At 40.5% G+C, this 17020-nt stretch overlaps 2 protein-coding genes and 1 non-coding gene across 3 annotated transcripts in view; 1 reads left to right on the forward strand and 2 right to left on the reverse strand.

Moving 5' to 3' along the window:
* Window positions 1-1581: 1581 nt before the first annotated feature.
* wnt11f2 (wnt 11, family member 2) lies at window positions 1582-11116 on the reverse strand. The gene is made up of 5 exons (XM_030783044.1): window positions 11097-11116; window positions 3642-3877; window positions 3023-3300; window positions 2443-2735; window positions 1582-1756 (listed from the first exon to the last, which is right to left on the reverse strand). Exons 1-5 carry the CDS (start codon window positions 11114-11116, stop codon window positions 1582-1584), a joined length of 1002 nt encoding a protein of 333 aa, XP_030638904.1.
* Window positions 5957-6028, forward strand: trnap-agg (transfer RNA proline (anticodon AGG)). The gene has a single exon. It is a non-coding gene; the product is annotated as a tRNA-Pro (tRNA).
* Window positions 11117-11917: 801 nt separating the features above from the next.
* eda (ectodysplasin A) overlaps window positions 11918-17020 on the reverse strand; it is a 44513-nt gene continuing 39410 nt past the window's right edge. Inside the window, exons 4-9 of the mRNA XM_030783045.1 lie at window positions 16517-16555; window positions 16187-16363; window positions 15703-15734; window positions 13677-13728; window positions 12801-12931; window positions 11918-12275 (exon numbers count right to left, since the gene is read on the reverse strand). Of these exons, the coding sequence (XP_030638905.1) occupies window positions 12015-12275; window positions 12801-12931; window positions 13677-13728; window positions 15703-15734; window positions 16187-16363; window positions 16517-16555 (692 nt within the window). The 3' untranslated portion in view covers window positions 11918-12014. The remainder of the gene's footprint in view (window positions 12276-12800; window positions 12932-13676; window positions 13729-15702; window positions 15735-16186; window positions 16364-16516; window positions 16556-17020) is intronic.

The following is a 17020-nucleotide window of genomic DNA, read 5'->3' on the forward strand; positions in this document are numbered from 1 at the left end:
CATGATTATGTTTCAGTCAAGCATTTAAATAAATAAACAACAACAGCAAACAAACAGATTGGTATCACTAGACACCGTTGAGGACCACTGTAATCTGTTTTTTTTTTTTTTTTTTAATAGCCCAACACAATTCCAAAAGACACTGGAAACTCTATCTGCTGTTGGAATCTTTTTGTTGTATAACAATGGCCATGATAAGGATCAGACTAATCCAGCCCATTGACAAAGAAACGTCCGAACAGGCCTCAGTTTTTGTCGTAGCCTGAATTGCCCGTCTTTGTAGTGGCCTGATATCCTTAAAATGTCTTTCATCTCGCAGATAGGACATCAGAATGTGTAGTTTAGTCAATGGGCCAAGAGTGCCACTGTTTCTGATAAGAACTGACCTGCCCAAGATGAAGGCTTAGGTTAGAGTGTGTGTGTGTGTGTGTGTGTGTGTGAGAGAGAGAGAGAGAGAGAGAGAGAGACAGTGGTTTCAATTTTAGTTCATCTCAGTGTAACTATGACTGATTCACTGGAGACAAGGAAAATTAATATGGAACATGTCCAAAACACTGGGCAGGCTCTCAATAAATTTAACATGCCAATGTTCCAAGGAGGCTGTAAGAGCTGTTCACTGAAACAACACACGGAATTGTTCTGAGCGTAACAATTTCAGAATGTAACACAAATGATATGGGAGCCGTGTGCAGGGAGCTCATCTTTGATCTAGAGAAGATCATTACAAACTGAGACAACTGTTGAGACAGTCATGGATGAGAGAAGATGAACAAAGGATTTTTACCTCAGTGACTAAGAAAGTTGGCAAATTTCACAAAATCTTGGAAAATTTGTTTTTAATAAAATAAATAGAAAATTAGAATCTTCATGGGTAAATATACATTAAATCTTCAGAAACAAACTAGAAGCTCACAAACTGATGAGTAATAATGTAAGCAATAAATACACTATTGAAACACAGTAACGCCTGAGATTAGCTTAACGCACGGAAACCAAAGGAGCAGTTGTGGATGCAGTCCCACAGTCTTTTTGTCTTTCAGTCACTCCCTCCTTCTCTCCTCTCTTTCTCTGCATCTCTGAATACAACTCCAGGCAGTTTCTCTAAACCCGGGTTAATCATTAGAATTCGCACAGTTTGGGCTCTGCTTTTTTTCCACTCAAAGAGTCACCCAGTCCTTTAGCAGTAAGGGGCTTTTGTTTTTTTTTTTTAATGTTTTTTTTTTAGTCCATCCTATTGTTCTGTTATTCAACAAGGAGCCTCTCCACGTCTCTCTCACACTCTATACCTTTTACACCAAGTCTTCAGCAGCTATCTTCGAGAGACATGCTTTCCTGGAGGTTTAGGGAGTATGAAAGAATGTTTGTTTAGAGAGCAGCAAATTTCCATTCTTTTCTCTCCTCTCTGCTGTTTGACTCCAGTTTTTCCCAGTAGCCTCTCCCAAACCGTTACCATGACTACAACATCGGCAGGAACAGTCAGAGGTGGTTGTTTAATAGGAGTTGGGTAAATATGGTATGGCCCGAACACAGCAGAGTTTTACATTTTCTGAGCTGCGGTCTTCCTCTCCTTGATGCTGTGACTCACTTGCAGACATAGCGCTCGACGGTGCGCTGGCACTGTTTGCACGTGACGTAGCAGCACCAGTGATATTTACACTGACAACGCTCGACCACGCGCTCCATGTAGGCATTATACCCTCTTCCACAACACATTAGGTTACAGCTGTCACTTCCACTGCCCGTCTTATTGCACTGTCTGAGAGAGAGAGAGAGAGAGAGAGAGAGAGAGAGAGAAGAATGACTACAGAACAAAATTCACGATCACAGCACTGTGAAAACAACAGCTCTGTTATGCATCATATCCATGGGGTAGTAGTAGTGGTGTGTGGTAAAGGAAACAATCCGTTGACTGCTTTCTGTACAAATCCACAACCATTCTATATTTCTCTTAGTCTCCCTGGGGAGAGGCACTTAACTCTGAAATTTCTCCAACTTCTGACATAGACAAACTTGGACATAACTCTAGAAAAGAGTGTCGGCAAAATGAATCTACAAATCTACTCACGGAATCACAATGGCAAGTCTGTTTATGTAATCTGTGTATAAGATTGCTCTAATTGAATACACTGTGGAACCTATTGTTGAGCATGTCTATCAGCCTGATCACTGTACGTGTGCAGGCAGTTTGTTGCGATATGGTTGTATTGTCAAGTAAAGCTGTCAGATAGAGATATGAGTTGGTGATTAACCATACAATGTTCACTTTTTCGTGTCTTCTCTCTCTCTCTCTCTCTCTCTCCTGGCCACCACTGTTTTGTGACAACTGTTATCTATTGGCAAAGACAGACAAACTGATTGAAGTAACTGATCCAACTGATCCATCTCTGGTATACTGACTCTATGGAGTGAGCTGTTTATGGGTTCACGCAGTTTGGGAGTTACCTGTCCTGTGTGCCGTATGATCCCTGCCTGGAGTTGTGTGCGCAGTAATCAGGGGAGCTGACCAGGTAGACGAGCTCGCTGTCCCGAACGGGCCGCACATCCATCTCACGTGGCACCAGCTGCCGTCGCGTGCCCACGTTTCGAGGGATCACTTTGGTGGCAGCCAAATATTTGGACTTGAGCTCGGCGGCAATGTGACTGATGTCGTGAAGGCCTTTCCAGCAGGTCTTCACAGAACACGAGCCAGACACACCGTGACATTTACACTTCGTCTCCAAGGCATCGACCAGAGCCTGGGCACAACACAGACATCACACCATGAATAATATGCACAATGACAAAAAATTATAGCTCACTGAGCAACTATTTAGATGTTATAGATTTTGACTTAGTTTTGCACAAAACTGGGGTACCAGCACCTGTTTCTGACCAAATAATGTGATTGGACTATAAATTTAAAAATGATCTATATTTGAATTTTGTTGCTTTACAGCTATTATTTATGGCTATACAGAACGAGTGAGGGTGGAGTCGATTGTTAGAGTGATTAAATCCTCTCAGGTACAGTGCAATGAAGTACCTGTCTTCCAACAGCGTTATTATGAAGCTGCATGAGTCGGAAAGCTTGTGATCCAGACCGGCGGTTTTTCATGGGCGCGTCTGAGAAAGCAGAACCCATCTGTACGCCGTAGCGGAGGTTGTCTCCGCAACCGCCCCAGCGGAAGTCCGGAGCGGCCTGTTCTGCTGGGGCAGGGGCGCACGAGCAGCTGGGGAGCTCTCCCGAAGCACAGGCCTTCGCTATGGAGTGACTCAGTACAGCCGCAGCCAGAGAGAAAACGAACGCAGACTCCCGAGTGCCTGGAGGACATAAATAAATCAAGCGAGGTACGTACATATGCCAATCCAGACAATTCTGAATTCAAAGCCTGGCCTACTGACCTGACAACTAACACAGCTTTATCTTCATCATAAAGACAAAAGCATGAGTATTTAAAAAAATGTATTAAAAAGAAATACAAAGACTAGCCTTAAATGTATGATACGTTGCCTTAAATCAACTTATCAAACACATGTGGCAAGTGATGATACGAACACCTTGCAAAATTTACTCATGTCTGTTCCACAAGTCTTGGTTTACTGTGGGGTTAAATGGGTGCAGTTTAGCTGTAACTAAGATGGAGAGCCGTGTAACATTATACCTTTGGCCAAGTCGGGGGAGAAGTGAGGCGCGCTCTCTATGGAGGAGCAGTTCCATCGCATGTCGCTGAAAGATGTCCTGCACGCGGTTTTGGTGAGTTTGGCCGCGTGGACGATACTGTGCATGAGCTCAAGGTTCCGTTTGCAGAGTTGCTGCTGATCTGGTGCGAGCCCGTCCAAGAGTTTACAGTGATGCGTCTGATTCCATCCCACCGAGCTTCCGTTCACCGTAAGCCCACTGAAAATAACCACAATAAATTAGTAAATAATGACAGATAAAACTACAATGATGACGTTTGTGTTTATTTGTAAATAATCGTCGTTTTCGTGTGTGTACACACGTAACTTGTATTATTCGTGTTTGCGGGAACTTCATACAAGTTCCGAAAAAAACGGGCTTTTCCACAGGAAACAAATCTTTGGGCAATCCTAACAAACCAAGAAACAACATATATCCTGTCGCTCACAGGAGCGTTCAGTAATAGGTTATTGCACAGGATTGCATGGATGACCGACTGACTTAATGAATGAATAAAGTGAGAAGTGACTGTTTGTGACAGATTCACACACTTTTTACCACACTTACAAGGTTAACAATACAGAGAATGTCAAAGAAAGAGGAAATAACTAAAGTCATACTTACAGCCAATATATACCAGCACAGTGGTTTGCGTGTAAACAAAATGTCACGAAAAAGAGCAGTAAATCCATGAGAAATTTCATCCTCAGTCTTTGTTTTATGTTACAAATCCAGCTAAAAAATCCTTAAGTGTTGACCCCTGGTAAATGCTAAAAATATCGACAGGGTCTTTGAACCCTCTCAATTGTCCCTGGTAACTTACAATAAACAAATGTCCATACAATCTGTTGTTGCACTTACACGGGCTTCTGTAAGCCTGAGAGAGTCACTAGGGGGACACTGATGACCTCTGTAGGGTCGGTTTTTATAGGGAATGCTTGTCCCTGACCACGCCCCTTTCTAACCTATGAATGGATAGTGGGTCACAAATTGTAGCGACCACAGTAAAGTGGATCATTTCCCCGCAACTCTGATTTCCATCATTTACCTTCCTTAGGTGCGGTCGTAGGCTGATTTCTTTCACGGACTTAGATGAGTACATTATAGGCACGATACAATAGTGGATCAGAGAGTGTTGTGCTTAGATGACTATGGAAGACAACGTGACGCTTTGTAGCAGTCAGAGAATGAAATACGTTGGCTGTAGGCTATGAGTAGCCTACTTCATTTTGAGTTTTCTGTTGTGTTAAGGTTGTATAGCTAACATTTTAAGAACAAATGAATAAGATGGGAAGGAGGTGTGAAAATATCGTAATGCATTTTAAATTTTAATAATTTTTAAGAACTGAAGAACATTGTCGACTCTTTTCTACAATTTAATCAGTTCAGTTGTTCAGGTAGGTTATTCAGAGTGTTAGACGGTCTGACTATAAAGGCGTTTTCTAAGAGAAGTAATTAGCTGGCCTTAAGTCTTTTGAAGATTTCATCTGAAACGGGATCAACATCATGTCAATTTGCACGACAATAGATTTAACTATTTCCCCGGTCTAATCCGACGAAGTCACTACTTTTCTTAATTAACAAGGGTACATCGCTTTTGTTTAGATTTAGCAAACGTTTAAAACAGCCTACAAAACAAAATGTTAAAATCCCCTTTGATTTAAAGGAAAATGAGCTCGTTATTTTTAATTAGAAAAATGGAGTCCATGATTTTATCGAGATCGCATTGCTTAGATTTCGGCGAGTCATCAAGTCATTAACTGCAATGATGTCATGTATTTAGCCGATGCAATATACCCGCTGATCATTTAGTCTAGAGCGAAGTTGAAAGCAAGAATTTAGCAGACAAAGAAAAAAAATCTTGATTTTGGAGTAAACTCTTGGAGTTGTTATGCTGATTTGGCCTAACATAGTCAGATAAGTGTTACCATTGGCTGTACACACGCTCAGCGCAGAAAAACATTGTCGTCTCACCAGTAATTTGAATGATTATTTTGGAATTTATTTTGTTTTGCATTATCCTAGAAAAGGCACGATTTAGCAACACACGTAAAAGGGAAATGTACACTGACGTTTGTCTCTGTTTCGTCATTTTGTATGTACTTAGCAGACTTTGTAATAACGAAGTTGTGTAACAGCTGTATCACTAATCATACAAATCTCTCCACAAAATCCTGATTAAACCAGCTTGTAGTATATTTAACGTTGTTTAATAGCTTGTAATAGTAATATAAAAAAAATGCGCAGCGTTTGTGGTCCTGGTTGAACACATGTAGATCTGAAAGTATAATACGTAGCGGCTCGTTGGTCTAGGGGTATGATTCTCGCTTAGGGTGCGAGAGGTCCCGGGTTCAAATCCCGGACGAGCCCGCTTTTTCTTTTTTCCCCCCTCAAACCTATCAAGCTTTGCAGTGGACCACCACAATAAAGCAGGCACTCACTGGAATACCCGATCTTGAAAACATGTAAACATATGTTTATTGTATATATATTATTTGTATAACGTATTTTACATAGTGTACTGTATTTTAATCGTATTCTTCCAAGGCATTTTGAGGTATAATCTCTTAGAGAGACGAATTATAAATTTATTGTTGTGATCTGTTGGCCTTTACCAAAACGAAACATTGTAAAAGCATTAAAGATGCCGCACGGTGTCCATTATGTAATCCATTATTTTGACAGTGACAGTCAACATTCTATATCAAAAAGTTGTTTGCGGTCTTCTGTTTGACGAATCCGAGATCCTGATTGCTCTGATACATTTTCTTCGGATCTCTGGTTTCATTCTTGTGATCAACACATACTTGCTACAATTCACGATTTCCTGATTGGCTCCTCCTTCGACAGAATTTCCAATACACGACACGATTTTAATGCACGAAAAACCGAGATTTCGTCACCTCGTTGTTTGATTATGTCTACAACAGTGGCTCAGTCCACAATGAGTGCCACAGTTCTTGTCCGGCGATAGAGAAGTGTGAATCACCTTAGTGGGTGTCTTTTCAATGACATTTCTTCACATCGGCTCGTCACTGCAAATTGTTGGAAAATGTCGCCAAAAAACATAGCTTTTTTTTCTTAGAAAATGATTTAGACACAGACTGTATTCATTTCCGTAAGCTTCAAGTCAGAATAATTTACACGAACTAAAATAGGGGACTTGGATTCATTCGACTTTAAGATTGCTCGAAACTCAGTGGTCCTATGCCGTCTGAGGAGCGATCACAAAGTCCAGCGGACCACTCGAAACTCAGTGGCGATTCTGATGATTGATGTGGGTGCAACAGCTCCGCCCATTGGTCAGCAACAGACAATGTCTACTAGATTAAATTTGCCGTTTGATTTTTTTTTCTAAAGAAAGACTCCAAGCAGTTCGCTTCACTAATTCAATTTCCAAACCATCTCTTATCAGTGCTCAAGGAATCAACAAGATTATGGCCATTCTGACCCAACTGAGTGATTAGGAAACCTCGAGTGACGGCTGTTTTTATTCAGCAAATGCTTAATCACTGCATAGAACATACTGAGGAGACGGGGAGAGAGAGAGAGAGAGAGAGAGAGAGTTTGTGTAAGGTTCGGTAAGGCTTCATTACTTCATGTGGTCAGAGTGGGATTAGAGGCTCTAAAATATTTCCTGGGGACACTAAGACATCATAGAGAGGGGATTAACACACAACACACACACACACAATACAAAGAATCACTGGGAGAGAATTTGTCTTCCGTGTATTTACCCAGCCCTCATCGCAGCTCTTTGAGACTGGGGATTTTAGGGATTTCCCTCTCCTGTCCTGGGATGAGAGGAGCTCCAGGTTTACACTAGGTTCAGAGAAAGCATTATGTCCCATAAATCCTTGACCACAGATCTCTGTCAATTACCTACCGCTCCTATTCCCAGTTACTTATGTTCTACTATAATTTAATGATTCAAAACAATCTTTTTGAAATCTGTGGTCTACCTTCATACTTTTACCGATCCTGTACACACATTTTTTTCATAAAGGTTCGTAAGGTTGCTTTTATCTTGACCTTGTCGACCTTTCCAAGTAAATAGAAATAGACTGAACAGGACACAAAAAGCGATATTAAAATTCCAGTACATAGTGTTTATGGAAAAAAGAACTGATGTGAACTAAAACAAACAAAATACTAAAACTGTTGATTATGCTGAGTCATGTCAAGTCCACCGATTTGTTCTTCATATCATGAGGGCAACATCAAGTCTAACAGTTAAGAATTTGTTTCAGTTTAACATTAGTCACCTGTCTCTGTGACTGGAACAGAAGCAAATTTGCCCCGGGACAACCAACGGGGCATTTTGCAAAGTGTGTTTGGTACCTAGTCAAATGGACAAGACACAAGGTGAGGAAACATTCATGTTTTTGAAAGAAAGGACAAGTTTCAGGGTGTGAGAGAACATTGACTCCTCTGTCCTTCCTGTTCAACACACACACACACATACGGTGTGTACTGGGAGACTGAAGGACAGATGTTTGAAGTCTTTTGTGATGGTGGATGGGGTATTATAATGGATGTTGTGGAACTCTGTTATACTGCATTGAATGGTACTCTATTCTATTCACCTCCACTGCGACTCAACATCACACACATTCCTTTGCTTTAAACCAAAGAACTTCAGTTTCAGCTTGTCAACACATCCAGAAACCAATCCACATAAGAACACAACACACCAAACAGACCATGTGACTTGTTAGTCTTCCTCAACTTCTGAATGACAAAATGAATTATCTCTCTTTCAGAAACAATAAACAAACCAAAAAGAGAAATAAATACTTTAAAATGTATTGACATGAATCTTTTTTACAGACTATCTTGGTGAGTGATTAAATGATTAATCAGGAAGGCAGAATATAACATGGATAGTAAAACAAGACAGTTACCTACATGAGTTTGTAATTTTAATGGAGGTAATAATTCTCGCAATTATCCTTGCATGTTTTATACAGCAATAGCGCTGTGTTTACAGAGCACGTGATAAGACACGGCTAAACTCTCCTCGCTGTAGGCCTTTTAAAGCTATTATATGTGACAGAGTGGGAATCTGAGATTCTCTAAGGGACACACTAAATTCTTGCCTGCAATTAAATTGTCATAATTCTGACTGAAATTCGTTTAATGAGTGGGAAAACAGGGCAATTCAAATGCTGATTCAAATTTCGCTTGTCTGACAGCGATGTAGCGATCCAAAATTTGGGTGTAGTTCTCTGTCTGGGCAGCAGATGTCGCTGAACACCCATTTAATAACATAATGTTATTACCGCTGTACAAGCTTGTGTTGCAATTCGGATTTTAATGACACCATGACGAGTTACTAAATAATTACACGTAAAATGTTACTTATTTTTTCGTGCTTTGACTGAATTCTTATGAGAATTTCAGCTTTTGCCTAGTCCCTCAAGGAAATACACACACACACACACACACACAGAAAGAGAGAGGGTGACGGAGAGAGAGACGGAAAGCTGTTAGTGTATGGCCACAACACAAATTAAAAGAACACAAAATATTCACCAAATAAGTTTATGAGTGAAAAAAAACATTTAATATTACAAAACAAAACAAAACATTACTAAAGAAAATGCAAGAGGAGAAACAGTTTTTTTTAATCCTATATACATATTTACAATCACCATACAGTTTACAAATGTACACTATTTTCAGCAAGACAGGTTAACCAAATGCCGTTATTTACCTACAAAGATCAGTCAAATTAAATGACATACAAAAAAAATCATATTACAATGAATGAAAACCTCATCAACAGACGAGAGGCATGGTCACTGTGACTGATAAAGTATACTAACTGATGACATAATGTTACTATATCTAAATCCGCTTCAGTTTCCTCATTTCCCCCTTTAAACCTATGTGGAAGCATGCCCATTCGATGTGTTCAAGTTAAAAATCTCCATTTAAAAAAAGACAAAACAAAAAACACAAAAAAAGATAGTCACAGCACAGCTCTATGTAGCGACAAATAAGCGACAATCATTTTTTTCAGCTGCACTCGTTGACTCATAATATATGATTTGTGGAGTCTACAGTTCATTTTCCATCTTGATTTTAGTCGGGATGGAAAATGAGGCACTGCAAGTGGTTCCAAGCCGAGTGTTACGATTTGAGTGAAGGCCTACCGAAGAAAAACAATTTTTCCGTTATCTGGAAAGACTGGAGACAGCAAAATCTTTCCGCGATTTGATTCGTCATTTTAGCCCGAGAAGGAGCGTCGGATCTGAGATACTTTCGTGGAACTTCTGTACCCGCTTCTTTACGCTACACTCAGTTGTACTAAGCGACAAACACACACTTGCAAACGCACATATAGTCTTTCCCTCTCCCTCCCTTTCTGTTGCTCTATCGCTAGCTTAGGCCAGACCCAGAGTCATCAAATAGCATGTACATAAGATATGTCGAACCAACTGAAACGTTTCTGTACATGAGAGTTAAAAACGAACAGTCAGCACAGCACTTGTTCCAAGCAGCAAACCTTCCACCCTGTCAAAGAGATGAATTCCCACATAAAAAAAAAAAAATGTAAACATGCACAGGAAAAAACAGACATCAGAGCAAAACACATACTGAAAGACAGTTTCACAGGGGATGTGATGTCTGATGGGTGTATTGCATGCCCTTTAGTGTTTCGCTGTGGTAAATGAGTGTAGAAGAAGGATATATATGAAAACAAAAATGTTTGCCTTTGTTTTTGGCTTTCACACATCTTATCCAGCCTTAAATCAGTGCTTCTTCCAACAGAGAACAGAAAAGTTATCAGTATTCTTGGCAACACATTAAGTTTCTTCTTCTTTCAGTGCTAAAGAAAGAGCACACTGAAAGAATAAGAGTAAAAAAATAGTCAGCAAAGCTTGGAGCAACAAAGATGTTGGAACAAAAAGTGTTGTTTGCTAATAATATTTTTTTAACGATTTTCCCCCCTCAGTTTCGCTTCACTCTTCACTAAGTTTTGCAGACTTTTTTTTTCTCTCGTAAAATCCCTTCCAAGCTCATATTTATTAAATAACTGCTTTGGTGTCTCTTTGCCTGTTTGATACAATGTAGAAAAGTCAAACTATTCTATGTTCAAACAAGCAGAGTAACTTATGGAGAAAGTTTTGGATGAATCTCTGGAAGGCGACCATTCCACAGAGGGGAAAAAGTTTTAGCTGATTCCAATTAAAGTTAACATTTTATTGGATCCCCTATAAAAATTTCACTTTCTGCAAAGAGCTTGTGGTCCTCTGCAAAGTTTGTGTTTTTTTTTTCTTTTTCCTTTTTTTTTTTTTTTTTTTTACAAACTTTTGATAGAGCAAATATGTATGTTGTGAAGTCCAGTAAATTATATGGATTAATAGTATATTAGAATACACATGTTTTGATTAACACACTCAAGACTAATCTTGAGACTTTTTAAGTTTACCTGACCTGATTTTTCCCCATGTTGCCTCTGTTTAAAGCAGCGTAGGTTTAACTGCCTTTTCCTCAAGGCTAAAAGGGCATTCTTTTCAACCAGGAATATGGACCTGCAGTTTTTCTTTTCCATCACCAATTCATTTTTCCCCGGCCCACCCCACATACTGGATTCGAGCCATGGACCTTTTGGGTTTTTTCGGCCTGAAATTCTAGAAAAGGCAGTCCCGATGACTGTTACCCATGTTTGCTTGAGTAATAAGACCCCATGCTGGAGAGTAGAGGAAACGAGCCATTATGCTCAGTTCTCCCGTTACGCTCTTACATACCACAGTCAATTCAGTGTATCTGATTGGTCGAAGAGTTTGTATCTCCTCATCAGGAAGGTTCCTTGGCTTTTTTACTGCATCAGTGTTGAGTCATGGAGTACACAGGCACGGGGTTTGAGGATGAGATGAATCGAGGAGTGAGAGAATAAAGCATAGCTCTTTTTTACTATGCAATGTTTTTCTGGGTTTTTTTTTTTTGAGCATTTAGCACAACCTTTGGTAAAAATTTGTTAGAGCTGAAACTGGCAAACACTGCACATTCCGGAACAAGACGTTGGGCCCACTGATGAATGCGAGAGTTTTGCACTAAGCGGTTTTGTTGAGAGACGTGGACGTGGGCTCGTGGGAGATGAAGAAGAATTTTCATTGGCTCAGCTATAGCCCGCTGACAGGGTTTCCCTTTGGCACATCCTGTCTGAGAGATGCGCGCTGTGATTGGTTATGCTAATGGAGGTGTGTCGATATGGCGGATCTGAGAGGGTAATGGGAGTATTCATTTGTAGGCGGAGCTTCCCTCCAGAAGATGTTGATCGGTCGTGCTGATGGGCACATGGTTTCTATCGTCACCATCTTGGAAGTTAAGGTCGGCGTCTGTCGGTTCAGGCGTGTCCTGGGGGCGGGGCCTCACCTAAACGAATACTCCCCAGGAAGGTGGTGTGATTGGTCATGGATATGGAAGTGTCCTCGTAGACCATGCGAATGGAGATTTTTTGTTTGGCTCGTAGGAGACAGACGCCGGCCGTGTAACATGTGTTGAACTTGCGTTGGCCGGTCTCAATACTGCGAGTGCATCTCAAGAACGGAGTTTTATCCACCATCACCTCATAGCTGGCAATATCCGTAAAGTTCAGATAGTAAACCTGAAACCAACAACAAAAACACACACATACACACACAGACACACACAAACATACATGCACACACAAACACACAAACGCAGACTCACACACAAAGACACAAACACAAAAAAAAACACATAACAGAGAGTTTATTAGTGATATAGAATTCATTAAGTGCTGTCATATATCAAATATGTGCATGTGTATGTATGTATGTATGTATGTATGTGTGACAATATGTGAGTGTTTTTATGTAACAGGGAATAATTCTGGATGTTACAGTCCTACTCTACTGTAATCATTCTGTGCTATGGAGGTTCAAGATTAACAATGGCAGCTGTTGTATTTATTAAACTGGAGTGTTTGAAAATGTGTCTGTGTGTGTTTGTGCGTGTGTGTACATACAATAGAAATTCTAAATTAATGATGGTGGTTGTTTTATCTATTGAACTGGAGTGTCTGAAAGTTTGTGTGTGTGTGTGTGTGTGTGTTTGTGTGTGTGTGTGTGTGTGTGTAAAGGAGACGTAGGCCAGGGACCGTACTCACTTCTACCTGACTATAGATGAAGTAGGTGCCGTCTTGTAAGACCTCAAGCTCGCCAGAGCGAGAGTGTATTTTAAAGACACGCTGGTGCATGAAGATCATTCTCCAGTTCCTCAACACGCCTTCTGAAAGATCTCAGCGTGAGAAAAGGCAGTCACTCAAAATCCGCCGTTGGACAAAAATACACACACAGCACACACGCACACATACAAACACACACAGACACACAGACACACACACAAACACACATACACACTCTATGTGTGACATCAGTTCCTGAGTCACTGAGCTGTGCAGTTTATCTGTACTTTATGGTTGCAGTGTGGTTTGAGCCAATCAAACAGAGGACAAACAAACACTGGACAAACTCAGAGACTTTGGAGTGGTCATCTGCACTACAATAAGAGAATTAAAAGCAGAATTTAAAGCACCAGACAAGGCAGAGAAAGAGAGAGAGAGAGAGAGAAAGAGAGAGAGAGAAAAAGAGAGCGCGCGAGAGAGAGAGAGAGAGTAAGCGCATGTATGTGCGTGTGCGCGCGGGTGCGTGTGTGTGTGCGCGTGTGTGTATTACTGGACATTTTACTGAAATGCACTCCATTCTACTTGGGACACCTTGTCAACCTGGGGCCAAAATCATAGTCCCCATTGGAGAAAAAAATTTCATTGGTGCTTTTGCAGAAATGATATTGCTGTGATTGGTCAAGCTGAAAGTGTGGAAATGTTCTTAGGGTTAGGATTAGGTTCTTCTACTTTACTTTTGTTACAACAGAAGCTAATGGATGGTCTCAAGAATCTAGCACACAAGGTATGCATTTATGTGTATGTATGTGTGTGTGTGTGTGTGTGTGTGTGTGTGTGTGTGTGAGTTTTAACTCTTACCTTCTTTCACCTGAATGGTGGTCTCTTGGCCCTGCAGGTGCACCACAGCAGGCTGTAAAAAAATAACAAAATCACCCCATCTGTCAGCATGGCCTCAGCACATAAAGCATCAATAAAGCATTTCCACTTACATGTCAAGATCTCACTGAATCTACTGTATTTTTCAATTCAGTGCATTCATTTAAGTCACAGCACCCTGGGGGCCTAATTACACAAGTTTGACAGCTACTAAATTAATTACCAGATAATTATCACAGTTGAACATTGTAGCTGTAAAAAAAATAGTTGATTTGTTGTGTCATTGAAATTCTTGAATAACTTTTTAACAGATTGCTCCAGCTGTTTATTTTGCCAAGGTTGTAAATGTGATTGTAAATGTTATGTGACTGTAATTCATAAAGGTCGTAAATGTGATTGTAAATGTGATCATAAATGTTATGTAACTGTAATTAATAACAGTTGTAAATGTGACTGTAAATGTTATGTGACTGTAATTCATGAAGGTTGTCAATGTGATTGTAATTGTTATGTAACTGTAATTCATAAAGGTTGTAAATGTGATTGTAATTGTTATGTAACTGTAATTCATGAAGGTTGTAAATGTGATTGTAATTGTTAGTAAATGTGATTATAAATTTGATTGTACATGTTATGTAACTAATTCATAAAGGCAGTCTCATACAGACGTCAACAATGTCAGGCTGGTTACATAAAACCAGCTGAAGGTATAAAAGTACAAAGGGATAAATGTAAATGTAAAGAATGAAAAGTCTTCATTTGGATCTGTCTGTTTGTCTGTGTTTTGTACTGTAGGCCAGAGGGCCAGGATTTGATAGTAGATGTTTGTCTGGGTTTTGTACTATAGGCCAGAGGGCCAGGATTTGATAGTAGATGTTTATCTGTGTTTTGTACTATAGGCCAGAGGGCCAGGATTTGATAGTAGATGTTTATCTGTGTTTTGTAATGTAGGCCAGAGGGCCAGGATTTGATAGTAGATGTTTATCTGTGTTTTGTACTATAGGCCAGAGGGCCAGGATTTGATGGTAGATGTTTATCTGTGTTTTGTACTATAGGCCAGAGGGCCAGGATTTGATAGTAGATGTTTGTCTGTGTTTTGTAATGTAGGCCAGAGGGCCAGGATTTGATAGTAGATGTTTGTCTGTGTTTTGTACTATAGGCCAGAGGGCCAGGATTTGATAGTAGATATTTATCTGTGTTTTGTACTATAGGCATGAGGGCCAGGATTTGATGGTAGATGTTTGTCTGTGTTTTGTACTGTAGGCCAGAGGGCCAGGATTTGATAGTAGATGTTTATCTGTGTTTTGTACTATAGGCATGAGGGCCAGGATTTGATAGTAGATGTTTGTCTGGGTTTTGTACTATAGGCCAGAGGGCCAGGATTTGATAGTAGATGTTTATCTGTGTTTTGTACTATAGGCCAGAGGGCCAGGATTTGATAGTAGATGTTTATCTGTGTTTTGTAATGTAGGCCAGAGGGCCAGGATTTGATAGTAGATGTTTATCTGTGTTTTGTAATGTAGGCCAGAGGGCCAGGATTTGATAGTAGATGTTTGTCTGTGTTTTGTACTATAGGCCAGAGGGCCAGGATTTGATGGTAGATGTTTATCTGTGTTTTGTACTATAGGCCAGAGGGCCAGGATTTGATAGTAGATGTTTGTCTGTGTTTTGTACTGTAGGCCAGAGGGCCAGGATTTGATAGTAGATGTTTGTCTGTGTTTTGTACTATAGGCCAGAGGGCCAGGATTTGATAGTAGATGTTTATCTGTGTTTTGTACTATAGGCCAGAGGGCCAGGATTTGATAGTAGATATTTGGCTGTGTTTTGTAATGTAGGCCAGAGGGCCAGGATTTGATAGTAGATGTTTATCTGTGTTTTGTACTATAGGCCAGAGGGCCAGGATTTGATAGTAGATGTTTATCTGTGTTTTGTACTGTAGGCCAGAGGGCCAGGATTTGATAGTAGATGTTAATGAGGAAGTGGGAAATTCATCAGCACATAACCATACCTGAGTATCCCGCTGTCTGCCTTTATCAGCACCTCCTGCGCCCGCACACGCGCGCGCACACACACACACACACACAAACAGACACAAACAAGCACAGACACAGACAGACGCAGAGACACACACACATGCGCGCAGGCACATACACACACACACACACACACACACAGAGAGAGAGGGAGAGAGAAAACATTGAGCATTTGCAGTAGAGGGGTATGTGTGTGTGAGAAAGACAGTGAGAGAGAGAGAGAGAGTGAATGTGTGCATGAGGTTTGTGAGTACATGTTGTAAATGTGTGTGAAGAATGTATGTATTTGTAAGTCTGCCCATGACAAAAAATATGAGTTTGAATGTGTAATGCATGTGTATGTGTGTATTTGTAACTGATTGTCTGTTGTGTTGTGTACCTGGTTCTGTGTGTGTATATATGACTTGTGTTTTGTGTACCTGGTTTTGTATATGTATATATGACTTTTGTGTTGTGTACCTGCAGGGCCCTGGGGTCCAGGGGGCCCTTGAGGGCCGGGAGGTCCGGCAGGTCCAGGAGGTCCGGGTGGCCCGGACGGTCCCATAGCATTACTGCCGGGGATCCCTGGAATTCCTGGTATTCCAGGTGGCCCCTGTGGCCCCGGAGGGCCTGGAGGCCCTGGAGGGCCCCTTTTCCCTATGGAGGAGGAAGGAACAGAAGAGGAAAGACAGTAATTCCCATTCTACATCAACTCCATTCATTTAAATTCATCAAGAGTTCATTCAATTTTACTGGACAGAGGTTATTTTATTTCACATTTACTTTTATCATTGGAATAAAGATATTCACCTTTCCTCTTATCTTTCTTTTTTCCATTTCCATTTGACTCTGTAAGACAGAGAGAGACACAGAGTGAGAGAGAGAGAGATGCTTTTTAGTGAACATAGAACATATCCAAATTATTTTGACATTATTATTATAGAAAGATTTTTCTATATGTCATTCTGTACTGACATTGTGACTTCACATATATGAATGTGTCAGTGACGGTAAAATACATTTACAGGTGAGTGTAAACCATAGGTATGTGCATGTACAAAAACAAACGCACACTTGCAGAAACATATGCGGCCGCGCACACATGTGCATGCACACACATGCGTTTGCATACATGCTTGTTCTCACACACACGCACACGCATACACACACACACACACACACACACACACACACACACACACACACACACATACACATACATACACACACACATGCATGCACACACAGATTCTCTTTAAAAATAGCCTGGCTGTGATTTAAAAAGGCTAAATTTGGGATGGCATGTTTCCAGAG

This window comes from Chanos chanos, chromosome 8, assembly GCF_902362185.1.
Source record: "Chanos chanos chromosome 8, fChaCha1.1, whole genome shotgun sequence".
In the NCBI taxonomy this organism is placed as follows: domain Eukaryota; kingdom Metazoa; phylum Chordata; class Actinopteri; order Gonorynchiformes; family Chanidae; genus Chanos; species Chanos chanos.

Coding starts and splice junctions, on each gene's coding strand:
- wnt11f2 (XM_030783044.1), bottom strand. CDS start 11,116: ATGGGGAAAAATCAGGTCAG. Junction 3,301..3,641: donor CTCCCCCGACTTGGCCAAAG/GTATAATGTTAC, acceptor TATGTCCTCCAG/GCACTCGGGAGTCTGCGTTC. Junction 1,757..2,442: donor TCATACGGCACACAGGACAG/GTAACTCCCAAA, acceptor TCTCTCTCTCAG/ACAGTGCAATAAGACGGGCA.